Source organism: Echeneis naucrates, chromosome 3 (assembly GCF_900963305.1).
Source record: "Echeneis naucrates chromosome 3, fEcheNa1.1, whole genome shotgun sequence".
NCBI classification, from domain to species: Eukaryota; Metazoa; Chordata; class Actinopteri; order Carangiformes; family Echeneidae; genus Echeneis; species Echeneis naucrates.
This window is the reverse complement of record NC_042513.1, coordinates 24,948,324-24,976,265: the sequence shown is the minus strand read 5'-3', so window position 1 is coordinate 24,976,265 and position 27,942 is coordinate 24,948,324. Positions and strand designations below refer to the sequence as shown.

The following is a 27,942-nucleotide window of genomic DNA, read 5'->3' as shown; positions in this document are numbered from 1 at the left end:
CGGACTTGAAACGGAATGGTTGAAGCTGTGCTTTGGAAAGATCTCCATGAGATGTCTTGATCAGAAGAATACAACAATATGCTGCTGATGTTGACATTGACCCCAAACCTAGTGTCACCTCCTCAGCCCCCCCCCCCCCCCCCCGCCTCAACATGCCTGGTGTGTCCGTGCTTTAAGGAGCAGAGAAGCTTGGAAGTTGTCACTAGATGGCACTTGGACATTGTGTTATCAGATGTTTGCTCTCCCTTCACCCCCACCAGCAGCCTCTTCCCCCTCCCTCCTTCCTCGCCTTCCTCGCTTCCTCCCTCCCCTGCGTGCTAAGTACACCTCAGATGTCAGAGTGCTTTATTTTTATTGGATGAGGGCAGTGTGTAATGCATTCACCTCCGTTCCTGCCAGCTGTTAAATGCCCCAGAACATGGTCTGGCCAGGCTCCGCCCTGTTAACCCCTCTGATTGGCTGTAATAATTAGCAGAAGTGAACAGTAACCATGGTGTGTAGCGAGGGTTTGGGACAGCTGGCGACTCCCCTGATTTGTACGTGACAGAAATGTCCGTCTTGGCCTGGTTTTTAGCGACTCAGGTCTGGCCACATCCCTCCTGACTTTGGTACATGTGGGTATTCTGAGCTTTAATATTAACTCTCAACTTAAACACATGCATGCGGTGTGGCGCCAGCAATTACATTTTCAAATGGCTGGGTTTGTAAACCTCCAGGATGTTAATCTGTCACCATTCAAGCTACTGGGTAGAGTGAAAAGAGGATTAAGCTATTCAATTCCTGGTAGAATATTTTCCTTTGTTCGGAATGAGTGAAGGAAAAATAAATAAAGAAATGAGGTGGCTTCTCAAGCAAGACAAGTGCCGTCTGCTATACTTCAGGATTTGGCTAATGCCATTACAGCAAACTTATCTGCACTCAGGATTCCAGGAAGACGGGCTGACGGTCGTGTAAACAGCCTCAAATGATATTTGGTCCTTAATTCAATATTAATCTGAGGTCACATCATAAAGCCAGTTTATCTGGGTCAAAGACTACATGACAGAGAATTGGACCTGTCCTAGATGTTCAGTCCACATCTGTTTTGTACCATATGTTTTTCTGCTCCCTTAGATTATTGTCTGTATTCAAACATAGGTCAGTGCCGTAGCTTGATAATTATGCCGTATTCAAAAATACATCTAAAATAATTCAAGAGGTTGTTTTCAGAAAAATACACGATCGAGTTGATTGCTGAAAGCTAAAACGGCTTGTCGTATTTTGATGGATGGCAAATTAGGCCACTGCTGAGGAAAAATTTAAGTGGACAGGATCCTCTCTATTTATTTATTTATTGTATGATCCTGTGATGTTTTCCCTGCAAAATGGCTCATTTTATGCAGCAGCGAATGTGACAGACAGCCGAGTTGATGGTAAAATATCCTTGGAAGTGTTTTGTCAAGCAACATACGATATTAAATCTTATGTTTAGCATAAGTTTATGATATACCACTCGACAATTGTCAGAGCTGTCAGACATTTCGGCACTGTACCCCTGCCTTAGCCCGTCGTTTACCCTTGACTCCCAACCCCTCGGGTCGGATTGCACATCATCTTTATCCCAGATGAAGTACCAGACTCGGTAGTGTCAGAAGATGATCTAATGTGGAGCCGAAAGGACACAGAGCTGGGAAATCATCATCATTTGAAGAGGTTGCTTGTCACATGATGGGTTTGATCAACCCGTGCTGCGGTACACAGAGCCGGGTCTTTGCACTGTCTAACAGTGGTACTGGATTAGAGACACAAGCCACTTCAACTGTGATCAGTCACTCACTCTCAGAGACACGCGGCAGGACTGAAATCCTCATTGCACACTTCATCCACATCATGTTCAGGCGTCTTCGTCAAGCCTACTGTATGGAAATGATGAACACCGCTGTTGACGATGATAGTCGGTGGCATTTTTTTTTTTTTTTTTGTATGCATTGCCGATACTGATACTGCCTTTGACTTAAATATACCGCCAGGGTGTGTTGGTCTGTTGCTGCCTGACCTGCCTGGATGCTGCTGATCTGTGACATGTTGAGACAATGGCAGCGTGTGTGAAGAGTCTGGCTCGACACCTTTCAGACACTCTGTATGGCTAAGTGCTATTGAATTGTTTATTGTCACAAATCACAAACCCTTTCAGTGGCCAGGTGCGACCAGCGCACACACCCCCGCGTGTCCGTCCATCCAGCTGCTCTATGTTGAGCGATGTGTCGTTCCTCTGGGCTCCGAGGAACGTAACGTCAGCCTCTGGAGCTGGGGATTTTAAACGCTCCGCCTGCTTATCGATTTCTTCTGCCCCGTTGAGCTGGCTGAACTCGGGCTACAAAGAGGGAAGGCGAGAGAGAGAGAGAAGGCGTGATACAGAGGGGAAGGGCAATGTGGTGGCCCCAGTCCACTGGTCCTTAGGTCTGTCCTTGACACCGCCTGAGGGACAGGCCTGGAGGACACCCCTTGTCCTCCCTGTAAGTCCCACATCAAGCCCCTGCAACTAGCCAGCCCTCCCCCCTGGGCCAAGCTGCACTTTGCAGAGCCATATTGATTTTTTTGGAGGGGCAGGAAAAGTGTGGCTGGGTGGTGAGAGCGGATGAAAGAGAGGGCGGGGGTGGGGGGGGGTCAATGGAGAAATCGAGGGAGCTTTCTAAAGCACTGACTTCTCCTTGACTGCACCTCGAGACGCGACAACCCTGTTAGAACAACTCAATGGACCCGGTGCCCTGCAGAAAACTGCTAATCACAGTCTTTCAATCAACGCTCTCCTTCCCCTCTTCTCCCTCCGCCCTCCATCGCTCTCCTCCTTCCTCCTTCTCTCACTCCTTTCCTCTCGCTGAGCTTAACCCCTCCTGAATACCAAGGGACTGCGTCTGCATTAAAACTGGCCATTCCACATGGAAAAGAGCTGACCTCATGAAAGCCTGTTGTAATTTGAAGGAGAAAACTAAAAAGCTTTTCTCAATCGACACGCTCTTAATGGAAACATTATGGCCTGGCCGCAAACTAACAATTAAGGCAAAATGGCAAATGGCCCTTGCATGTTGGTGGTGGTAGCCAAGATTTCACACAAATGGGACGTTGTCGCTTGTCACGACAAGGTTGCTGGTTCAAAGCCTTTCTCCGGCCGTAAAGCTCAAGATACCCTTGAACGAGATGTTTGACCCCCAGAGAAAGTTTTGACTGTCTTGCAGGAGTCTTCAGATGTGCCGGGCAGCTTCTGTATCGGAAACTTTGTGGGCGTGCGAGTGTGAAGCAGTTAGTGTGTTTCTGATAAAGAGCACGCTCAGTCGATACCTCCTGGATAAATAAAAAAGGTTATGTAAGGCATACATCGGCAGATCTGTTAAATCGCCCTCCTTGCATTCTCTTCCTTCCTCCTCTCTTTCTCTCCAGATTTGACACTTGCTAAAGGTCACAGAAACATCTTTTTTCCCCCCTTTGAGGTGTAGATAAGTGTGAAATAGAAGTTGACACCACAGACACATTGAAAAGCACTTAAACAGAGTGGCCATGTGCCAACCTGTCTGTGTCTGGCTTTGTGCATTTGTAAATACTTTTTAATGATTGATCTGGAAACCCGGGTCTCTCTGTAAGCCTGTCAGGTGCAGTCAGAGAGATGGAGAGTGGGAAGTTCAAAAAAACAGATGAGGCCCAATCCTTTTTTTTTTTTTTTAACTTCCTTCATCTCTTTCTCTCTCACATGCACAAATACTCTATACTTGACAGAATTACATGTACCCTGGGATGACTGGAAGAGCAGCTTTAAATAAGCATGTGTGTGACACAGTGTACACACAGCTCGTAAAGAGAGAGCAGGACGGGCCTTTTGATGTTTAGTTAAACGGGCAGACCAGGTGTGTGATGGTTTACCTTATCTCACATGTGTGATATTTTTCAAATGTGAATGGTAAAAGTGGTCACATTGTGTGTTCCTGTGTGTGTATTAGCGTACGAGTGTGAATCTAATTAATGACTGGCAGCGGTCCCCCACAGCTCTGTTAATGTGCTTAGATCAGTGTTATAAACAGGGTGTGAAAGGTCTGCCCAGCACCGGTCCTTTAAATGACTGGCCGCGCTCTCAGGTAGATGGATGGAAATGTTCTGATATTAATGATCACGTCTCCTGCCGACCTGTCGCGAGGTGAAATGAACAACGGAGCCTTCAGCCTCCAACAACAATTAATGGGCCTGAGCCGGCCTGTCTGCCATTTGTCATCACTTACCCCACCTGTGCCCCCCCACCCCGAACACATGCTGAATACGCCTGTCGATTATATATTTCACTGATTTGCAAAAAACATACACATTGGTTAATGAAAAAAAGCATCAGTTCTCAGTTCTCTTTATTATATTTAGTATTTTTTTAAAACCAACTTTAAATGAAAAGAAATTAACTTAAGAAATTAAGAAATTAACTATCATAACAGTGCGACCATATGATATATGAGCTTGAACCGACATGCCAAACTGAATCTGTAGATAAAATTTAGGACAATAGAAATACAAAAAAATGGAATAAATAGATTAGCAGCTGAAAGCCAATGATGTTTCTGGCATGATCCTCCCACGACTTCTGGCTCTCGCTGTCCAATTCATATTCATAGCTCCGAGCAGGATTGTGCAGGCACAGGGTTACACATTACTGATGCCCCAGCTCTGAGGTCAACTCCCACACATTCCAGTTAGCCATTGACTCTCCCGCCCAGTTAGCCATCACAACGGGTCGACAACTTCTACCTGGCTTGCTTGAAATAAATGGACGATGTAAGCAAAATGTTAGTAGTGAGAAATAGTTAATTTTTTGCCCTGAATGTGGCAAAGTGTGAAATGAAGAAGCCTAATTGGTGAAAAACAATTTTCCATGATTTATCTGTTACCCAAGCTGCTGTTTTGTTAGTGAAAAAGGGGAGCATGGATATTATTTCAGATATGTTCTCCAAAATGTGGTAGAAATGCTAAAACTTTGCCGCAACCTCTCCCTGGATGTGTGGTTGTGTATTTGCCTGGTTGTGTGTGCGATGGCACCTAGGTGCTGTGTTATCTCACTATGGTTCAAGTGAGTGACATACTCTGAAGATGAGGTAGACCTTGACCTATATAGACCTTGAAGTAGAAAACTTGAATATTGACAGCTGAGATATTGTTTTGTTGTTTTTTTTTTTCAGATTTCTCTCCGTGTGTTTGGGTTTTCCGCAGCTCATGGTCGAAGCTGAATTAAATGCTTACTCAAACTTTTATATGAATCATATATCCAAACGTAGTTATTCTGGGCACTCCCTGCCTTTCTCTGCACCCTCTGTCACTTCGCACAAGCTCACTACATTCTTCGATCCGGTGCCAAATGGAGCATGGCGGAAGCGCCTTTGATGTACACGGGTAGTCTGTCCGTTTGAGTCCGGCGTTTTACAGCCGGCTTGTCAAAATTGTTGATTCACCATCACTTTTGCAGAGGAAGACTAGTTCTGAAATGGGTGTCACACAAGTACCAATGGCTTGCTGTTTAAACACATCTCTCATCACAGTTGAGCTGACCTGTTGGAGATCCAAAGGTTTCCGTCTGTCTGAACTCTGAGGTCCCGGCATTGATGGAGGCGTTGCCCTTCTCTGCTTGGATCACTGTCCTGTCTCGCATCGTAGCGTAAGAGGAACATACTGACTTCACACAAATAATAGGCACAATAGCAATGAAGGCCAATTTTTAACTTGAAAGGTCAGAAAGAAACAACAAAAACGAGAGACATGGACGCTACACGGGGTGAGAGTTTTGCGTATAAAGCCTCCAGCTTTTATCTGCAGCTATGATGCATTAAACAAATTTAGACAAGCCCGCTAAAACTCAAGCGCCCCCTGCCACCCTGCAACTGTCGCACCACTTCCAGGACGTTCCAGTAGAACCTCTGGGGCAGACATGAGTTAGACTGGAAGCGCTTTTATCCCCACAGCAGCAGAGTTATCTGGCTATTTTGAGCTATTGATGCTTAGCGCTGGACATTAATCTACTCTGCGAAGAACGCTTTGAAGAAAGTGTCCGTTGAAGTGTCACAGATGGGAAATAAACGAAATTAATAAATATATGCTACACAGTTTGATATCTCTTATAGGCCAAGATCAAAGCAAACCAATTGAGTTCTATTCTACCTAATATGTTTTTCTGTGATAAACAGTCCGGCTGAGGGAATAATCCCATCAAGGAAGAGAGAGATTAAAAAAAAGCATCAGATATATCACTCAGTGCAGACGGTTGGCACGGCTACCGTGAAGTATCCGCATTATTATGGGATTGGTAATCTCGTTTCTTGGGTCTGAGTGGAAACGCAGACCTTTTTTTTTTTTTTTTTTTTTTTTTTTTTTGCGGTTTTCAGGCGCAGACAGGAAGACAGACACGGCAGTTCTCTGACACTGCAAGAGTCCATCTGCTTCAGAGGGCTCCGGTAACTTCTTGTCTTTCTTTTTTTCTGTGGAATTTCTGAGGAGCTTGATGTATTTGACAGGTGTGTGACAGCCCTGGTTGTGTGCATTTGGGGTTGAGGCATCATGCTCGCTACGCCGCCTGTGTGTTGCTCAGAAAGGACATGACGCACACACACACACACACACACACACACACACACACACACACAGTGTGCAGGCGCATTTTTTGTGTACAGAGTCGTGCTTTGCCCACTCTGAATAAAGCCAACTGTAATGATCTTACTGCCGCTGTGTGTACGCGTGCACACAGCGGCAGTAAGATGGATGGCAGGATACAGACTCACAGCAGGACATGGATAAACACGCACAGAAGCGCACACATACAACACTAGCCCAGAGCTTCACCTTGATATCTTGAGATTCTGTCATGAGTTAGAATTTGACACCAATGAATGTGTGTCAGGTTGTCAATTTCTTCCAACAGGCTTTGGATGCAGTCTGGCCATGAATAGTGCATGTTGTTTTGTCTTTTAGATTCCAACTGACTGCAAGTCTTCTTTTTTTTTTTTTTTTTCAGAATAACTCAGAAGGCCTGTACGCTCATGTGCATCCTTAAAGAAAACTTTCAGCAGGTGTGTTGTTGTTTAGCCTAAGGTAAAGATTCAGACCTGAAGGTAAATTCACCAAACTGCCTCAGATCTGATGCCCTCCCATTTCTTCTGCCTCTGTTATTGGAATCTGTTTCCCCCTCTCCTTTAATGCACACGGTTTCACCGTTTGCCCTCTTTTTGATCCAGCCTCCCCTTTTGAGTCAGGATGCATATCTTTTTATATCAGCACTTTATTCTTATTAACAGGACATTTTATTTTACTCTAAAAGTCAGGAGGAATTTTGGTTTTGGGCAGCCAGTTCTACTATTCGCATTATCAGAGCAGCCGAAATGTGAGATATTTGCTGTAAATGTCTCAGAAATACTCACAGGCTTCGGTCCCCCTTAAACTGTTGCAAGCACTTGGCAGTTAATCCCCAGGCCATTTGCCTGAAACTTTAAGAGATGTAAAAAGACAGTGGTGTGTCGGTGACATTTCTCCTCCAACCCCCCAACCCCCCCAGCTTGAGATGCCATGTGGAGGCCTGCCTGTGTGTGTGTGTGTGTGTGTGTGTTTGCACCCATTAGGAATGAATATGAGGTCATGAGTCCAAAGACAGAACGTACAGGAGGGGAGGAAGAAGCGGGGCAGGGAAACAGTTGCAAAATTTATTTGGGCATATAGTTTTTATGCCAGTTGCCGTTGGATTTAGTGGTCAGAATGGAATGTGGCCCAATGAAAGGTGCTTTGATCCCTCCACCAGGTTGACGGTTTTATTGGAGGAGCCCTGCGTGGCACACGGCGTCTTTTATAAGGTTGCAAGGAACCCCACAGCAGCCTTCACAATATCATAAAAATGTGAGACGTCAATGAAAGTGACCTGTTACTGAGTTTCTGTGATAGTTTGAGGGTTAGGGTTTGCATCGTTTGCATCATTTGCTCATTTGAGTAATTCAGTTTGTGCGGCTTTTTTTTTTTTTCTTTTTAAATCACTTGTCATCGTACAGGCTGTTGTTGTACATTTCAGACTATTGGAGTTAGACTGTTTACTGTTAAGGAGCATGCTAAGATGGTTGGAGACGTATTCACACATTTTCAGTGCTAAAGTGAAAGAGGGAACCAGACTCTTTCGCTGTCTCCTGATAGTAACCTCATTTATGAGCAAAGCTTTTTTGCAGATATCAATATTTTTGATTAATTAACATGTGGGCCATGCAGAGCAATTAGTGTAATCATTTTGGAGATTTTTAACAGTTTTGCAGTTCAATAGGGACTTGTGTTTGAAATTTGTGTTTCTCAACTTCAATACTTCGGTTTTGGAAGGCGGAATTCTCTGTAGGCTCTCTGAATTTTACCTCATGTACATTGTGGCCCTCATGCGCAATCTTACCCTGAACAAAAAATCTATACAGGAAAGAAAACGTCAAGGCAACTGTTCACTTCAATCTAAATAAATACAGAAACTGTAGGTAAAATGACGACAATGTTGAGTAACAATCCAGATGGTGAAATATCTCATCACAAACAGCACTTTAGAGTAAAGTTCAAACTAAACAAATTCAAAGTCTAAAGTATATACAAATATAAGATATACATATTTAGTATAATCTACAAATGAATGAGATTTCAGACATTATGGCGCAACGGAAAGAGCAGCAGAGATGTCGCACAATTTGCTGAGATACAGTAGAGCAGACATGAGTAAAGCTGCCGCTGCTTATGAGCCTATTTTACTGTGTCTTGTTCCACAGAGGCGGAAGTTATTGCAGGAGTTGGGAGACCAGAAGATCCCATTTCTGGGACCATCAGACCAGGGCTTTCAGCAACTGGTGAGCCAGCCACAGTTCCACACAACTAACACTCTTTGAGCATTTGTCGCAATTTCGTTATGATAAAAAAAAAAAAATAATGACTTTTGTTTTCCAGTGGGACTCCAGTTACTCCGGCCTAGTTCTGAGGAGATCCTGCTCGCTGCCCGCCGAGCTCCACGGTCAGGTGCAGGCAGCCCTGCTCACCCTGAGAAGCAAGGGATGTCTCCTGAGGGATCTGGTTCGCATCCGAGACCGAGATGTTTTTACTGCTGTGTCGCGGGCTCTGCTGGGCGAGCCGGGGCACACCTATCGTTATCTGGACACACGGCTCTTTGCCATCCCCTGGCACAGTGAGGACACTGAGGTTAAAGGGCAAAACTGTTGCGACGCTGACCTGAGAGCTGCTTGCAAGGCATTGTGGGAGCTTAACACTTTCTTCTGCTCCGACGTGTCTCAGCTGAAGGAAGGAGACAGGCTGACACAGTGCGCAAAGGCGGAAGTGGCGGAGGCCAAACAGGGTAAGGAGGGAGACACGGAGTCCAAACACAGCGAAGACTCCAAGAACAGCGAAGGAGGGGACTCGGAGTCCAGACAAAGCGAGGAGGGGGACACGGAGTCCAAACACAGCGAAGAGTGGGACATTGAGTCAAAACACAGTGAAGAAGGCTGCTCCGGTTCAAAACAAGAAGGAGAGTGGGAGACTGAGTCCAAACACAGCAGTGAGGAGGGGGAGTCCTCCCAGGTCAAACCAGGGGACACCAGTGCTGCAGCAGGGCCAGAACAAAGTGAAGGAAAATTCCCAGGCTGGTCGCCGAAAGCCGGCGGCGGCGACACGTCGACTGAACCCGTGGGACTTGGGGCCCATGGGAAACCCGTGGCCCAGCTGAAGCACACCCTGTCCGATTACTACATCGATGAGAAGAAGGAACAGGCGAGTGGGCAAGGCTGTTCCCAGCCCAGCCCGCCGCAGGTATGCACCGGGCCGGTCAAGTTCAACGTCACCTTACTCAACTACATGGACCCAGCAGCTATGAGCCAGCTAAAAGAGGAGCCGTACTACGGCATGGGGAAAATGGCGGTAGGGTGGCACCACGACGAGAACCTGATCACTCATTCGCCGGTGGCTGTTTACAGCTATAGCTGTTATGATGATAAAGGTAAGGTGACATTTTGCTCTTTCCATAACTGTGATTGAACCGTGAATTTAACTTATTCGTGATGCTTCCAACAATTTTAACATCATGCTAGCTCACCGTATGTTGTTTCTAAAATTAAGATCCACTTTTACTCCTTCACTTCAATACCCCATCAACTTATCTCGGCTGCTTTGTGGTGGATCAGATGCAGCTAACCTTGCGTATTATGGCCCTACAGCAGTGCTGTAGCAGCTGTAGACATGGCCTCTGGTGAGGCAACCATCAGATCCATCTCTGTGATAGTGTCAGGGCATTATCAAATGTCATCGCCGGCTCGCTGCTGACAGCCTTATCGCCGACTGCGCGTCGGGAGATCACAGACATTTGGATCTGAGCCTTTAACACACACTCAATGGCGCAGTCTAACGAACAGGCCTTATCACACAGACTGCATCTCATCTAAATCATTTCCCCAAGAAATGATCGATGTGCAATTATCTGATATGGAATAATGAGCCCCGCTTTGAAAAGTGTTCCTAACTGTACTGTACGGATAATGTGTTGTCTAATTATGGAATGCGCTCTCTTTCAAGAGCTGATCGCATTTGCTGATTGAGTTGATAGAGAATCTCGCAGAGAGAGAAACTTTGCTTTCTAGAGCATATGCAAAACAGCTACGGAAGAGAAAGGTTTTAGATGAAACAAGGTCAATGTAAAGTTAGCACAACCAATTTTTTCTCTTTATAATAATCATCAGTCTGCTGCTGAGTAAAGAAGCTCCTTGCTCTTTACTTTCAAACCGATCTAGTGGATTTTTAAAATAAATGTCTCATGCCGCTCACCGGACCACAGACAGCTGTGAAGAAAGATCAATACCCGATTTCCTGTTACGGGAGGAGGTGAAGGTGCCGCTGTGGTTCAGAAAACATACCGCACAGGGCTGCATAGTGTGCGTCTGCGTCTTGAAACTGTAATTTTACAGCGTCACACAGGTGTAGCATCGACTGCTCCGACATCCTCAACACATTTTACATCTGGGCTTTCTTCATTTGGGGGGCTCCTTAACCAGAAACACCTGCTGTGGAGGTCTGCTTCGATGATTTGTTTTAAGCCATTTCAACTCTGACCCTGTGAACACGGGCTTCAAACGCCGCGGCACAACACTTTGCCGTGCTCAGCAGCTGTGCCTTTTCTAGTTCTGAGTGACCCCACAGCTCTCACAGCTCTCACAGACTTTAGAGAGAAAAGTCTGATGGCGCAGCGCCATCCAGATATATTCCAGTTGCCGGTTCTGAGGGCTCCCACGACTAGCTAATGAAATTGTTACTTTGAGGAATGTTTCACTTGTAGAGAAGAAAGACGCACGGCACACACAATATTTTAGATTTACAGAGTCTAGATGTTTTGCATGGCACCTGCTTCCTTTAAGGGGCCTTTTTTTTAACCCCTCTTTGAGCAATCTCACCTTGTTTTTTTTTTTTTTTTTGCTTTAGCCTGCAAAGTGTTCTGAGCCACGTTTTTTCCCAACTGCGCTGATCCAAAGGAATCTGAGTGTTTTCCAGCAAGGAGGATGATCTTCAACCATTCCTTAGGCCGTGGGGAGTGCTGTCATTAGCTGGCTCTAAGAGCAAAATGGTTGGAAATTAAGTTACTATTTATCCGTGCTGAGCAAAGGAAAAGGCAGCTGTGGGGCAGAGAGGCCTGGAAAGACTTTAGTATTGATTTTGCTGAAGGGTGTTGGCCAGCCGGGCCAAATCTTGTTTTCTTCATATGCCATGTAAGAGTGGATGGAGAGAGAGAAGAACAGGGGAGGTGGTTACAGTGAATGGCTTCAGAAACAGGAATATCATACGATACCTGATGTCTAATAACAGACTTTCACACATGCTAAACAACATCAAGGGCTTTTATCCATCTATTTCCTCTTGCACAGCATAATGATAGCATAAAGATCCTGTGCTAACAGCCAGCATGATCAAAGCAACGGCTTTTAAGTGATTCTCACTTTCTGAAGGGAGACATCTTATATCCTTTGTTTGGGTGGTGTGGAATTGATCATCACAATCCTTTATTTTGTTTATTTTTACCTTTTTTCACAATATCTTTGTTGATAAATGGCCACATGGCACCATCACTGTATTTTACATTTGTTTTGTTTTCAGTTGCAGATGTGAAAAAAGTCCAAAAATGAATCAATAAAATTTTTTACTATATTAAATGATTTGATTTGGGCAGCATGGCGGCATCGTGTTTGGCGATGTAGCTCTACAACAAGAAGGTGATGGGTTTGGTTCCTGGGCCTGGAGCCTTTCTGTGCAGAGCATGTTCTCCCTGTGTTTGCATGGGTTTCCTCCCACCGTCCAAAGACGACATGTTTAGGTGAACTGGTGACTCGTAGGTCTGAGTGTGAGTGTGAGTGGTTGTTGGTCTCTGTCTCTCTCTGTGTGTTGACCCTGTGATGGATTGGAGACCCCGCCCTCGCCCAGAGTAAACTGGGATTGGTTCCAGCACCCTCTGTGACCAGGAAATGGATAAGCGGTAGAAGATGAATGATTTGATTTATAAAATGATTAAAAAAAAAAAAAAAAAAAAAACAACCCCAAAACTGTTTCCATAAATCTGACTTTAACTGTGTTACGTTAAAGTCAGTTCACTGGATGACATTACCAGTGTAAATGTAAAATGCAAATGTTACAGTGAGCTGCGTTGTGTGTGGCTGACAGGTGAGAGCGGCGAGGGGGGCAGCGGTGAGAAGACCTGCTGGAGGATTGGGCTGAAGGTAGCCTGGGACATCCACACACCTGGCCTGATGCTGCCGCTGGAGTCTGGAGATTGCTATTACATGAGAGGTACTAAATCAGAAGACACGCACACACACACACACACACGTGGATGTAAGCATTTTGGTCACGCAACTTAGCCACATTCCCCACCATGTCTGACGGTGGAGGATTGAGCACTTTTATTACGCTTTGTTTCAGCATTTCTTGAACTTTGTCCCAAATGACCGTTGCCGGCAGGACACACGCTTCACTCTCACTCCTTTGCTCTACTCTCTTCTTCTACCCTCTCAGCAGGAGAAGTGTAGCTCAGTCGTGTGTGTGTGAGCCAGCGAGGTAACTTGGCCCGAACCCGGAGCTTTAAGGTTCCATGAAATTGTGTGCATTAGAGAGGTTAGGAAAACCAAATGTTATTTTTTGAAGTCCTCTGACCCAGTGCTGACTACGTCTCAATGGAGAGGACAGACAGCGAGCCACAGGGGTGTAAATCATAGCTTAATGCTTTTGGCTGCAGCAGACACCTCCGTCCTCCTCCTTTCGGCCTCACGGGCCCTTCCAGGATTTCTCATATTTTCTGAGTGTGAGGACATTTATCCACATCACAGCAGAATCTGTGTTCAGCAGTGAGAGAAGTTAGGGCCTCTGCTTGGATGGATGGGGATTTATTATTTTTTCAGGGAACTCTGCTTGCATAAGCATATGAAGAAAGACCCAGAGTGAACTGATCTACTTTCATTGTTCAGTTAACTTCAGTCTAATTCTCCGGTGACGCAGTCCTTGTCACTATTAACTGTTTTGGATGTTTACATTGAAATCAACGCCCCAAAAGAAATTTCTCTATTTACTTGGGTTCTTATCTTTCTCTGTAATCTGTCATCCGTCGACATATGTGATAATACATTGCATATGTCTTTGACCTTGTGATTAGAGAGGTTTTCATGTGATTAAAAGATGACCGTTCTTATCCCTTCAACAGCAAATTCGTATATCCATCTGGTGTCGAGTCACATATGCTGTCAGTGTTTTTATGATGCGACTCAACCCCCTACCTGCACTCTCTGTGTAAATGTCGCTAATAAACTGCTAAGATTTACAACAGCTTTCGGCTCGCTAAAGTTTTTTTTTTTTTTTTTTTTTAAACTACGTTAGGAGTTTACAGTCAGGACAATGTAACTGATCTAATATCAAATCCATTTTTGCTCCATATTAGGTCTTTTCTGTGTTGCTATATTTTCTTTTTTCTTTTTTTGTTGAGTTTAAGTTTGTTTTATGGCAGCAGAGCCTGTTTTTATCTATGGTAATATATTTTACAATAAACCACACTGTTCCTCAAGAAGAGGGACGGATTAGTAATGTGGAAATTCTACATGTACCTCAGTATTTCACCAAACACTTCAGCCCTTTATTCTTATCTATGTTTTAGGGTTTCTGGAAATTTACTGCGCAGGTCATTTATTGTACAGAGGCAGAACACAAAAAAAGAAGAGAGCTGTTTCACTCTGCTTTTCTTTTCTGTATGGACATGCACACACACGAGGACTGTCCAGATGCTGGACAAGTACAGTACCTGGTTCCCACAAAGGTAAATAACATCAAATGCTGCATGAATTTGCTGTCTTATAAATGCCTGGATTCTGGAGTCATTAACTCAAACACAGCAGGTTTCAAATTACTGTTATTTTAACATTTGGAAAACATCTGAATTGCAAACATGTAACATAATTGTGAAATCTATTTTTAACTATGTGTTTATCTGGAAGCAGTGGGCTTCTTTGAGGTTGGTTCTCAGTAGTTATTACAAATGTTTGCAGTGGAAAGATTATTGTTGATAATCACGAGATAATCTCAATGTAATTGCTTGAGTTACTTGGAGCTTAGTTGGACACTAATGTGATTGTTGTTCTTTCTTGCATAATAACAGTAAGACAAAGAAAACACAGAATAATTTGGTGATGGATTTAACACATCTGTAGCGCCTTCAGAAAGTACTCAGATCCCTCAAAATTATTCAGAAATGCTCGCAAATGTATTAAAAACCAAAAAACTGAAATGTCAGATTTGCAAATAATTATCTAGAGAATTTGCAGTCACTCCAAATTGAAGTCAGGCAGCTCCTCATGGCTTTTTTTGTCTCTGAGATGTGTTCAGAACTCAAGTCCACTTGTGGTCAACTGAATTGACTGGATGTAGTCTCAAATATCAGGACAAAAAAAAAAAAACAGAACAAAACCAACAACTGTGAAATGAACCTTCTATAAACCTCCTCGATAGAACTGAAGGCTAAAATGTCTGACTGTCCTCGAGCGGCACAGACAACCCCCAGATTCAAACCCCATAGAACATCTGTTTAGAGACCTGAAGACGGCTGTTCGCAGACGTTTCCCATCCGATGTCACGTTCCCTGGCGGGATGTGCCAGAAAGAACGGGATTAAGTGCCCAAATCCAAGTGAACTTGTAGAGACTAGAAACTATAATTGCTGCTGACAGGTCTTTACCAAATGCTCTTGTAAATAAGCGACTTCAGTTTTTGATTTTCTATCAATTTTTCTCAAAAAAAACAAAAAAGTTTCCACTTTATTGAGAATATTTGTCTTTATTCGGGTGAATAAAGTTAAAGGGAAGCCTCCTCCTGAAGCAGCTTTTCCTAACTGAACATTAGATTATCTGTCTATTATGTTACAGTGGCAGTAGCTTTCACACAGGCCGCTAGGTAGTGTTTTTCAATCCATCTCTTTTTCTTTTTTTTTTGCAAGTCAGGAATAGGAAGGTTTTAATGAATTCCTGAAGTTGACTCTTTGAAGCCGCTATGTTTTCATCTGAGTGCGGTGATGTCTGTACCCAATATTCAGCTTGAAAGGGCTTGAAGCCGACCTCCTTTAGCTGGATAAGATTTACAATAGAACAGTCAGTTTCAGGCCAACCATGATAATAGAGTGATGGGCTGTTGTGCAGACCATTCTAATGGGACCTGACTGTCGCGGATCAGTGGGGATTTATGCTCCACTTGGTGAGTACGCCCTTGAGAGGCCAACTGCTGCACAACGATAGCGGCTCGCACAGACCTTGGCCGTCTGTCGCTTTGTCGGCCTACCTGCATTAAAGCCTTGGCACGGTGCACGAACATGTGCACGCACCTATAAATTTGCACAACGACCATGCTCAAAAATAAACACCCTCGCACATGCAAAGAATGTGGCCTCTAGCCCACTGAAGGGAGGATGTGCCTCCCCTTCCATTTTAAACAGACTCACACTCTCTCTCACACACACACACACACACAGAGCTAAACCAGAGTGTTAAAATATATAGTACCAGTGTTTTAGTGACACACACCATATGATAAGTAGTTTTGTGGTATTAAAAGAAAGCGACAGTGGTGTATGACCACAGACACTGTAATGTCTTTTCAGCACCATTTGTCGCCGGCTGGCCCTTTTGAACTGCTAATGTCTGAGCTGCTGGAGGCAAATTGAATCACCATCATTTCCACCCAAATGGAATTTCAGTGGTTAAAAAAGAACAATGCAAGTCTTGACACCAGGCCTGTTCAATAATCAGATTTCCAGCTCCCAATGCACAGGGGGACTGGAGAAAAGAGTTGACCCAATATATTTAAAAGCCTGCTTCCTGGAAAAGGAGGACAAGTGGCAGCAGGCGCAGGGGTTGAAAGAAAGATAAATATTTATTACAGTTATCGAGTTTGCCTCTACTCCCTCCTGATCCCACTGACGCATCAGACGCGCCAAGAAAAGAACAGATTGATGGAGATAATTTGTTATTGGATATAAACAGTTTTAAAGACGCAGAGTAATTCTGCCCAGAGACCTAATCCTTCACAATCTCATCAGGGTGAAGAAAACACCGGCAAGTTGTTTTGTTTGTCACCATCTTTTTTTTCTCCCACCAAACAATAATATCTTTCTCCCAAAGCATTTGGCTGTTTGACTTTCAAATCACAGGCATTAGCTGGTGTACTCTTGCTCAAGGCGGGTGTAAATATGCACATGTGCTGTGAATGACAGCTCTGTCACGGCTAAATTAATTATTGGTATGAGGCAAATAATGGCAGAGCTGCGAAACATCTATACACACAAAGAAACACATGGAGGGATACACAGGAAACAGCAGTAAGGCGTCTTTGTAAAGCTCCTGTGATATTGGACAAATGTTTGTTGGTATGGCTCTTCCATCTTGACAGATTGAGCGCGATCTGGTTTTGTTTGGTAATTAAAATTATAGTACAATGCTGCTCATTCTATTTCATTCGGTGCTGGACCAAGCGCAATCTGTCTGAGAGAACAAGATGATTTAGTTGTCATGTTCCTTCCTGCTCTGCTTTTCATCTGTTTTTTTTTTTTTTTTCGCTGTAATGAGTTCTTTTTTTTTTTTTTTTTGATGGTTTATTTTATTCTTTATCGCAATTAATTCAGGCCACATCAAAATATCAAAACTTCACCCATATTCTTTTCTCCTAGCTGCTCTCTTTTTGTTCCGCTGTGGATTGCTATCGTTTTATTTCTGCCTGATGAGCACAGTTTTCTCGACCCTTCTCTCCTTTACTTCTCTTCGCTGCTCTGTTGATTGCTGCTGGAGGTGTTGGCCTTCGTCTCTGATAGATTCCCCCCCCCCCTTCCTCTGTATTTGCCAGATGACCTGAACAGTACCCATCAGCACTGCGTCCTCGCCGGAGACACTGCACGCTTCAGCTCCACACACAGAGTGGCCGAGGTGAGAAGCAAACGGGCCTAAAAGGGGAAAACACAGAGTTTCAGATCTGCTGTGAAGATGCTGTCAAAGCACAACTGTCCCCTCCGGTTTCAGTGAAGGCTGCTGTTAGTGCACGCTGTTTTAGGAGCCGACCGGTGAAAATGAAAACCTTTAGCACTGTGTTGGGTGAACACCAGTGACTGTTTTTCAGCAAAATGGGAAGCGATATCTTATGATTGGAAAGGAAATTTTTAAGTGCATAACTTATAATATAAGTTCCTCGGAAACAAGCACTGATATAATTGTTTCCTTTTTTATTACAAAAAGCCGCATCGTCGAGGTCACGATGAATCAATTAAGTTTAGCTGTCATTTTTATTTATTTATATATATATTTTTTTTTCACATGCTTCGCCGGTTCAAGGCTTTAGGTAAACCCCTGCATGGCAGTTATTTGTTTAACACTGTGCCCTTCCTACCAGTGTTCCAGTGGGACCCTGACCTACATCCAGTCACGCTGCCAAGAAGCCCTGTCCAACCTGCACACTGACCCAGAGACGGGCTCCCACAGCTTGCTGACCCTGCTGCCGACAACGCTACAGCACTGTGAGGAGATTCACAATGAGGTGGGGACACGGCAGTGTGCGTTTTTGCCTTTGCACATATTTTTGTTTGTGGTTGTCTTTTGTGAGTGTGTGCAACTGTTAATATTTGTTTCTACTGGCACTGCTAAATCTGTATAGGTGTTGATTTTTTTTTTTTTAATCAGACCCAGAACAGGAAACCTCCCGTCGTACCGATTTACACTGACACTGCCCCTTTTTATGTGCAACTGTCTGGAAATATCTGATGCTTGCAGATGACAAAGGTTTTCTGCAGTAGGCAAGAAATTACGGGCCAAAAAAACGGCTTGTAAAGTAACATCCCAATCTTTGAAAGTTTGTGTATATTGTTTCGGTGATTGTGAACCTTTCTGACACTATCTCAACTGTCCTGATGCCTTAATCCTTAACCATCTGTTAGTCCAGGAAGGATTTCATCAGGACGGGATCACAGAAATTAATGCAGAGTATAAAGAAATCAGAGCTGCTGAAACTTCTCGCATTCTGACGGACAACGTGGATAAATATCTAGTTTAGGAACTCAGTTTTTTGGAGCAAACTTTCATTTGTGCTTTGGATTTACTCACCGGTGCATACACTTGAGAGGGAATAACAATCGGTTGATCCAGAAAACTTTGGTGGTAAAAATGAATTTGATATTACATTGTCATTATCCTGAGTAGATAAATTGAAATACAACCATCGACCTTTCAAACAATGCAGCAATTGGTTACTGAAAATGCGCTTGCTGTACCATATGCCATATGGACGTTCCTGATATGTTTTATCCATTTCCTTTGCATCATGGGAGCTCCTGACTGTGCTGGCGGCCCTCTGATAACAGGTTAAAGCTCTGTAAACAACAGAATGGGAGCTTGCCAGCTTTCCACCTTCTACTTACCTTGTTGTTTCCACTCAGGGAAATGCCTCCAATATGAAATCCAGGTTGTTCTCATTTGTCCTGGCCTGTGATGGATTGTAAGGCAATAGCCTCTCCATATGTTATCTAAAGATGGAGTCACGGCCCGCTCCCCTCCTTAACCCCTTTTCACACAAAACAATGAGTGATGCTGGCTTGGAGTATTGAGGGATGAAGTGAGGTCAAAATCAGAGGGACGTGAGGGGCCGTCTGTGCAGCCACCAACCTCCTCCGTTGGTTTTGCCGCAGGCCAACAGTTAATATAGCACTTCACCTCTCCCCCCTTTCACACCCCTGGGCTCCAAGCACACATCCGAGCCGACGCTAGCACCCGGGCCCCGCAGCAGGACGCCATGACAGATGAGCCTGACGTAAGGTTGTTTAAAGGTTGTAGACAATATTAATTATTCAGCACTGCCAAACAATAGGGATGTGTGTGTGTGTGTGTGTGTGTGTGTGTGTGTGTGTGTTGGGAGGAGCGCCGCGCCAGTTAAACCAGCAGCTCCTGCTAGTGTGCCGCATAACGCCACAGGATTACCAAACGTAGATTCCCACCAGGAGGGCAAAGCAGGTTTATTTGGGGAGAACGCAATGCTATTTATAAAATAGCAGATGTACGTGTGAGCATTTAAGTGAAGGAGGGGCGGGGGGTGCTCTCGTGGGCTCGGGCCTACCCCACGTGGCACTAGCAATGATCGATGTGGCCATTTGTTTAGAGTTGCCCACGAGAGTAGAACACCCACTTAAATGATGCATTGTTAGTGGAGTTATTTATGATGGCGGCACACTTTGGCACTTGGCGGGCGCATATTGTGTGGACCGTGTTTGACATGGACGACTGAGGAGCGAACAAGCCTGAGATGTGCCGGCGGCCTGACCTGGGCAGTGCCTTATGGGCCTTAACTTAAAAAGCGCTAAATAGCAAGGTAGCAGCGGCTGCCGTGTTGGGGATGCTGTGAATTGTGGGGGGGGGGCTTGACACTTGGCAGTGGCCGTGGGCGTGTCTGACGATGATGAAGCAGAGCATCTGCCATCTGAGTAAGAGTGTTTGGGGATGGCGTGGGATGTCGAGTTGTAGTAGCGGCTGATGGGAGACACATACAGAAATGAGGAAAACTGAAGTTCCCACCTGTTTGTTAAGCACGGCCCTTTCCACTGTCTTTTTTTAATCTTACCTCCTGTCTTAGGAGGACAAGAGATGGGGGGGGGGTAGTCTAACATAGCATCACCACACCGCCCCCGTGTGCATGTTCGGCTTTGAAATGCTAATCCCAGACACAAACGTCTTGTCTCATTTAAAGCCACTGTGTCACTTCCCAGGTGGGTGTATGACAGAGTGCCCTGAGGGACACCCTCTAATGATGCTAGTCCCCCAACAGTAAATATTGAAGGGTGGTACAAGGTTTCTGCACATGTTCTGGCAGAAAGTAAACTGTGTGGAGGAGTGTGTGACCTTCCTGAGTCTACTCCCAGGCCCGAGTGTGTCCCCGGGCCTGTTCCTGGTTTTGGGGCACCTCAGCTGGGGGGGGGCTTACAGTTTCTATATTATGGTGAGCTTATAGATCACCCCAGTAGTAGTCTGCGCTTGTTATTCCTCTTGTATTTGCCGGTTTTATTAGCATTTAACAGGGTTTTTAATCCATTTGAGGCATTTTTATTGTTCATCCTGCAGGTTTATTGGGTTTCTTAATATCTTTGCACTCTGTAAGTTTGTTTTGAAAGTGCTAAACAAATAAAGATCTACCCCTGCTCTGAGTTCTGCATCACAATTTAGCCAGATATTTGCTTTTAGATTTAATGAACTGGTGCGATTCCATTTTAATGTTATTAGTCACATTGATGTGAAAGTGTTTCTCTCCAGCTGCAGCACAAACAGGGCCACTTTTACCTACCTCTGTGGCCTATAAATGCATACAGCAATGTGTGGATTTACAGTATCACTCAACCTTTGTATGACCACTCTGGCAATTGTGTGATTACAGTAAATTGTGTGCCTGGTCATTCGCAGAGAGCTGGGTGGACCAGTTCTCCTGGCTGATGTGCGAGGAGGCTGAGGAAGGTAAACAGAGGGCGGCGGAGTGGGATCGATCCCACTCTCATCAGCTCCAACCTCAGGGCCCTGGCCTGGAAATTGATTGGACCCGCTCAGGGAATACCGTGGAGAAGGTGTGGAAAAAATCACGTCTCATTAAATGGATAGAGAAAAAAAAACAAAAGTAGTTGCTGGTTGGATTTAACTCCGGAGTTGCCAGGCTGGGTGGGTGGTCGGTCAGCTAACGTGGGGCTAATGTGTAGTTATTGTGTCCATCACCTGGGGAGATGACAGCGACTGCCTCAGGGGAGCCGCGAGCTCCCCTCTCACACCCCTGACGACAGCTCAGAGAAAAACTAGCCCTAACACCCGGTCTCTCTTTTGCACACACTTTCGATCTGTCTGCCCGGATAGGTGGCATTTAGTCGGAGTTCCCCTCTTGGTAACTCTCAGCTGGGTTGCCGGACTCCAAATGCCACATTGGGCAGCACTCCTCGGTCGCTTTAGATGGCCGGCTTTGTGGCTGCCCCTGGCCTACGCAGTGGGGGACAGGCAGCCATGTCAGCTCAAAGTGTAGACACAGGTTGGTTTCTTCACACTAAAGGACAGGCAGACAATCAGAGAGATGGAAGGAGGGACAGACAGAGAGGAAAGGACGTCCGATATCAGCGTTCAGAGGCTTTGTTGTGTGTTTGAGCTGTAGTGATCGAAGGGGAGTGGATTTGGAGGGTGTTGAGGGGACCATAAAGGATGACATTTCTTTGAAGGGTGGGTTGTATGGAGTTACTGAGAGGCTGCTGAGCAGTGCCACTGGCTGTGTATTCTCCCTGACATGCCTCAGTCCTTGCATGTCATCCCCGCTGTGATCAATGCCTTTTGGAAGCAAATGGCAGGATGATTCTGTGTGCAGCTTCTGCACAAAGCAGAGCTGACTCAAGTTGCTCGTTCAAATATTATTTCTTAGCCTTTGTTTTAACCTCCTCGGGGGGCTGGATGTTAGATGCGACCTACAACAAAATAAAAAGCAGTGACCACTAGAAATGTTTGACTGTCATGTTATAATACTACTTATGTGGACTTAGTTTTCCAAAGTTGTTGAAGTAGCATGTTTAAGGATATTGAGTTTGAAACGGACGTTCTAACTGTATGAGCATTTTGCTTCATCACCAGCATGTGATTTATAATGCTGCGAAACAGGATTCTGCTGCCCTGGAAAATGATCACTTGCATTGGTTGTGAGGTAAACTGTAACACAAATGCTGCAGCCTTTCTATACTAAGTAATCCACTTTGGACTTGCAAGATGAATGTGACCTTTTTGAACCTTGTCACCTCAGTTGGCAACCAACAGCACCAATGGGCTGGCCTTATTGAACTGAATGAGAGGGATCCTTTTTTGTAATGCTGTGTTAAAATTGATCAGAACTTGTTAGCCAGTACAAATTTGTTGTAGATGAACATAATTTGTAGGAGACAAGGTTAGATGAGATGCATCAAAAAAAATTGTGCTACATGAGCAGAATGATCGGACACAGGAAAATATCTACGTTGTCCTTTTTCTCCTGATAGTTTTTAATATCTAATATCTAATAAAGCAAATTTTCTCCGAGTTCACAGCGGCTGTTCGTGAGCCCGCAGCTCTAAAGCGTGGATGCTGTACACATAAGCTAATGCTCTTTCAGAAGAACACTAAAGAAAAAAAACAACCCCAAACAAAAACAGTTTCGACAAAGAGAACAAAAGCTCTCTCAGTCCCATCTGATATGCAACCCCTTTGTATGCAACTACATTTTATGTTGTACAGTTGTCTGCGTCAACATGTAATAGAGCCTGTATTGTTTTGGGTGGATGATGCTTTGTAGGACATTTTGGGGGAGGAACCTTTTGCAGCATCTCGAATTTTACGTTGGCGGCAATTGGGGCAATCTTTGACACACACACTCACATTTGCACAGGCGCTAACAAAGCCACTAACACACGTATGTAGACACGCAAGGGCTCAAACGCCACTGATCCTCATGCAGGTACAAACACACAAACGCACACAGAAAGACATACTTAGAAATAGATAGGCTACACCTGGCTACATGAAGCATCCTTGTGAGGATTAAATCAGCACTTCAAAAGAGCAGGAAAGAAAAACACTCCCAGCGGAGGAGAGGGGAGCAGTTCGGCAGCCGAGACTGTCATCTTTAGACGGAGCGAGGGAGCGGAGACGAGGGATAGGAGGGAGGAGAAGAGGAAGAGGGTGGAGTTTCAGGTGTACTGACTGGAAGGTGTGTGTGTCTGTCTACGTGCGTGTGCATAGACTTATTTATGTTTGTTTGTGAATGCACAATGTGTGCCAATGCTGTCCATCTGTCTGTTTAGTCAAGGTGTTAATGCGGTTGCAGGCAAACTGAGTGTTTCTAGTGTGTGTTGTTGGACTATTTTTCATGCACGTAATTTAAAAAATGTGCCTTTGCTCTATCGATCCTCTCAGAGACCTCATAAAAAACATTTAATGCACTTTAAAATGATTTCTGGCATATAACATATGCATCAATTCAAACCAATGAATATGTTTCTGACAGCAACATTTATTTTCTTTTCATAGAATTTATAAACTTCAGAATCATTTTTATTACAAATTGAAAAAGGCCAATACTCTGTTTACTTTGTAATACTCTGTAAAGTATGGCTCTTTAAAAAAATGAAATATTTACTTGTTGAAATAAAAGACTCAAGACTCACTGCAACATTTTGCAACATGTCAATTCATTTCTAGAGAAGGCTAAGTACCTTGTGTTTTACTTTTTTGTGTGTTTGTTTATACACAAACATATATATGTAAAATGAGGTTTTGTAAAAATTGTCTGTCTAAAGTAGCGTGTGTGTGTGTGTGTGTGTGTGTGTGCAGGTGGAGTTCGAGTGGCTGCGGCAGTACTGGTTTCAGGGCCAGCGCTACACCCGCTTCTGCAGCTGGTGGACCAGACCGATGGAGCAGCTGGAAAAGGACTGGAGGCTGATGGAGACCATGGTGAGGCCGCTCAGCGATGTCTGCTGTCTTTAGCTGGATGTCCTTACCTCAGTGCCGGACACTCTATCTTACTCATCCCTTAGTGGTGACACGAGGAGTGTTTTGTGAAATAGGTGCATGTAGTTTTAGCTCAAATTTAATTTCTCTACTGGGGATGACTTTGTAAACGATCATTTCGGCTTCAGGTTGATGATTTTCTTTTTTAGAAAATTCATGAAGCCAATATTTACCTTTTTATAGTCCAAAGCTATAGATAAAAACTCTGTAGACAGAAAAAAAATTACCCTGATTTAAAAAAAAAAAAAAAAAAGAAATTAAAAATCCGAAGACCATACTAAATGTTATACTCTGAAAGTAAACCACATCAACCATCAAAATGTAAATCATAATAATAATAATAATAGTAATGATCAGGCGTTTTACGACTTCCTATAAATCTGAGCAACTTTACTGGCTCGTTTTCACTTTGTTATTTAATAAGGGCTTTCAGATTTCTAAATGCTCAACATGCCTTTGCTTGTGCCTTTTATACAAATGAAATAATTGATATGCTGTCCAATAGTACACCACAAAAAGGGAGGGTGTGTTTAAAAGTTCCATGATGGATTGTCTTGACTTCTCACCGTGGTGCGTTATTAAAGATGGGTCATGTGTTTGTAGTTTTATTGTGCAGCAGTGTGGGCACGCAGTTATTAGTTAGAAATGAATCACTTAGTAATGTCAGAGTCATAATTAAGTCACTTTACTCAGCTCTGTTCTGTACATACGTGCCACACACACACACACACACACACACATTATTACTATTAAGCTCACAAACACACACAGTTACATGTGTTGCCTTCTCTCTCTCTCCCTGCAGGTTCTACACAGACCTTCTCTTATAGCTAAATTTCACCGTGTGTGTGTCCGTGTGCGTGCATGTGTGCGTGTATTTCACACCCAGACGCTGGAAGCAGCAGGGGGCACTCTTGTATCACTGTAGCAGGAGCGACGGAAACGAAAGAGCTGTGCTCTGGTTTTTTTCCTCGCTGCTCCTTCTCCCTCTCTCTCTCCCGCTCTGTCTCTTTATGTCTCTCACCCACTCCCTCTGTCTCTGGGAGCTCTCTGTCTCTGTCAGTGTCGAGTGCTGAGCAGTAATCACATCTAATGCTCAGGCGGGGATAAAGACAGGGGCTGGAGGAGAACAGCACTGCTGCTGCTGACGCTGCCCGGCTCTAGTCCTAGTCTCTCTCTCTCTCTCCCCCTTTCCTTCTCCCTCTCTCACTCACAGTCAAACAGCCTGGCAGAAGGTGGGTGGGTGGGTGGGTGGGTGTGTGTGGGTGTGGGGGAGTTAGTAGACAGGGTCTAAACTCATCTAGAGCTCCACCTCCGGGCACCGATGAAGTGTGTGATTTGGACCTGTATTTAGAAAAGGGCATCAGTGAAATGTGAGGTCTCTCTCTCTATCTCTGTTGCTCTGTCTCCATCTCACTCTAATGGACAAGTAAACCATATCCACTGTGTGTGTGTGTGTGTGTGTGTGTGTGTGTGTGTGTGTGTGTGTGTGAGTGTGAGTGTGTGTGTCCACATGTGGATTTCTGTTACGCTTAGCATTTTTTTTTTTAAGGAATAAAAACGTTAAATCAATATCAGATAAATACAACAATTAGTACGCAAATATATCTAATAATGTAATTATCCTAATGAAATTATACCTGATAATTTTAGATTTTACATATCAAATTATGCTGTTGTGTGTTTATGACAATATTTATTTCAAAATCAAGATTCCTTGACCGGATCGTTAATTTTATTTGTGTCAAATCGCACAAAAGCAAGTATGTATTCTGCAGAAATGCTTATTGAACGTCTGCAGAAGTAATACAGTGGTGAGCGCGTAAGTGTAGTGATTCACTATTGTGATGAAAGACAACATTATTGCTCCAGCAAGCAATATTTACATTTATGCATCGACCTGGGATATGCTGACGAAAAGCACTTTATAGATGTGACTTATAGATTTTGCTTTTGGAGGATTTGATAGCTGTGGCTTTCCTGCAGTTAGATTAAAACACATTTCTCTAAATTACTCTTGAGTTATTTAAATTATGTGGGTTCCCCCTGTACATTCCTTTATTGCATATATTTTACATTATGAATCTGGCAATTGACAGCATGGTGTAATTCAGTGAAATGCAAGTGACCTACTGTGTGCAGACGCTGTATGTCATTTATTTATTTTACATTTTTCTGCTCTTGCCTGCAGAGTATGTTTTAATATAAGATTATTTTTGTCAAATTTGATATCACCATTTTTTTTAAGAATAACAAATATACATCTCTTTAAATAGAGCTTATAAAATGACACTGTTGTTTTATACATGGTGCTGTAGCAATAAAGCAGCCTATTGTTTTATCCTGTTAAAATAGCAATACAAACAGCCAGTCTTCCTCTCTTTATTGTCATATTTAGCACACGGTGTTGTGGGATGTGCAGGGCTGTGTATGCGTTTGTTAGTCTGTATGAGGAATATTGCAATGTGGTGGGACTGGCTCCTGTTTATGGATACTGTCTCTCCCTGGGGCTCTCTCTCTCTGCTCCTCAGCCCCGTTGTCATGCAAATGCTTATCCTTCCATTTGAATGACATTCTGATAAAAAAATACATAAATAAATAAATCTATAAAGAATCGAAACAAAACAAGTCCACTCGCCTGCTCGCCTCTTTTGGTACCTCGTGAATTCACGTGGCTCCCTGATAGAAACAAAGAGACGGGCATCTGAATAAACTTCAAGTCTACGTATACGTGTGAACGTACCAGTGGAATCGGCGGGGGGGCTATTTAGAATGTATTTAAGGTAAAGGTTGTTTCTGGAGGGCGGAAAAATGACATTACCTTGAAGGTGTTTCATTCCCCTGTGATCCAGGGTGCTGAAGTCCGTTTAGACCTCCCAGGCTCGCAGCCTCACGCTCCCTCAGGACTCTGCTATCGTGGCTATCGTACAATAGTGACATTTCCTTAAACAGGCAACAATGAATAGCTTCCGTCTGACTGACAATAGACGCAGAGTCTCGGCTTTATGCAGAATATTTTAAATACCGCCGTGGTTTATTTATTTTTTATATTTTATTTTTTATCTTTCCTCTTTTCACTGTGGGGGAGAAGCGACAGCGACGAGCCCATGAGCACATCTACCTCTTTATTTATTTATTTTTCCCCTGTCCTATGTTTTTATGTGTGTGTGTGCGCACCACTGATGTTAATGTATGCACTCGGCATGACTTTAATTGATTTAGCTCTGCTTGCACAGTACAGCTTTTTCCCTAATTTGTCACTTTCCTGACTTCTGTGGCTGCTCATCTCGCAACTTCAAAAGCCACCGCAGATGCAAAGAGATTTCAGTGCACTCCGTCTCTCTCTGTCTCTCTCTCACTGTGTTCTTTCTTTCTCTTGTTCTCGTCCTCTCTCTCTCTCTCTCTCCCGCTATCTCGCCACATCTCTGTCTCTTTCTCACACTTTCCACGTTATTTGACAGGAAAACGAGCCTTGTAGATGGAAATCTTTTCAACACATATCAAGGAAATTAATCTACTTTCATAATAAATGGGATCCACTGAGTTGAATACATTTGTATACTTCAAGATGTACAAAACAGGAAGTGGTATCGGGGCCATGTCTTCCTCTACTCAGTTCACCCAGCCTGTCACTCCCTGTTTTCCACTGGTTTGGTCACACAAATATAAATATGAAGCTCTTTTATTTCTTCATTGTGTGACAAAATTATCCTCCACTGATTTATAACAGAGGCTGCCTTTTTGTTTTGTATGCATACCTGTGTGTGTGTGTGGGATGTGCTCAGTGACCATTTCATCTTCTCCTCCTCACTTTCATAACAGTCTTAGGAAACAATCTGGGCTGCTGAGGAGGG

General features: G+C 44.0%; 1 protein-coding gene across 2 annotated transcripts in view; it reads left to right on the top strand.

The window, feature by feature from the left end:
- Window positions 1-27,942, top strand: part of fto (FTO alpha-ketoglutarate dependent dioxygenase) — a 111,839-nt gene that overhangs the window by 10,719 nt on the left and 73,178 nt on the right. The window contains exons 1-7 of one of the 2 annotated variants that reach the window (XM_029498863.1): window positions 7,018-7,067; window positions 8,778-8,855; window positions 8,953-9,994; window positions 12,697-12,822; window positions 17,403-17,482; window positions 17,943-18,086; window positions 23,912-24,031. In XM_029498863.1, the coding sequence (XP_029354723.1) occupies window positions 7,038-7,067; window positions 8,778-8,855; window positions 8,953-9,994; window positions 12,697-12,822; window positions 17,403-17,482; window positions 17,943-18,086; window positions 23,912-24,031 (1,620 nt within the window). In that variant the 5' untranslated portion in view covers window positions 7,018-7,037. Of the gene's footprint in view, window positions 1-7,017; window positions 7,068-8,777; window positions 8,856-8,952; window positions 9,995-12,696; window positions 12,823-17,402; window positions 17,483-17,942; window positions 18,087-23,911; window positions 24,032-27,942 lie in introns of those variants that run through there. The other variant, XM_029498862.1, reaches the window with a different exon arrangement.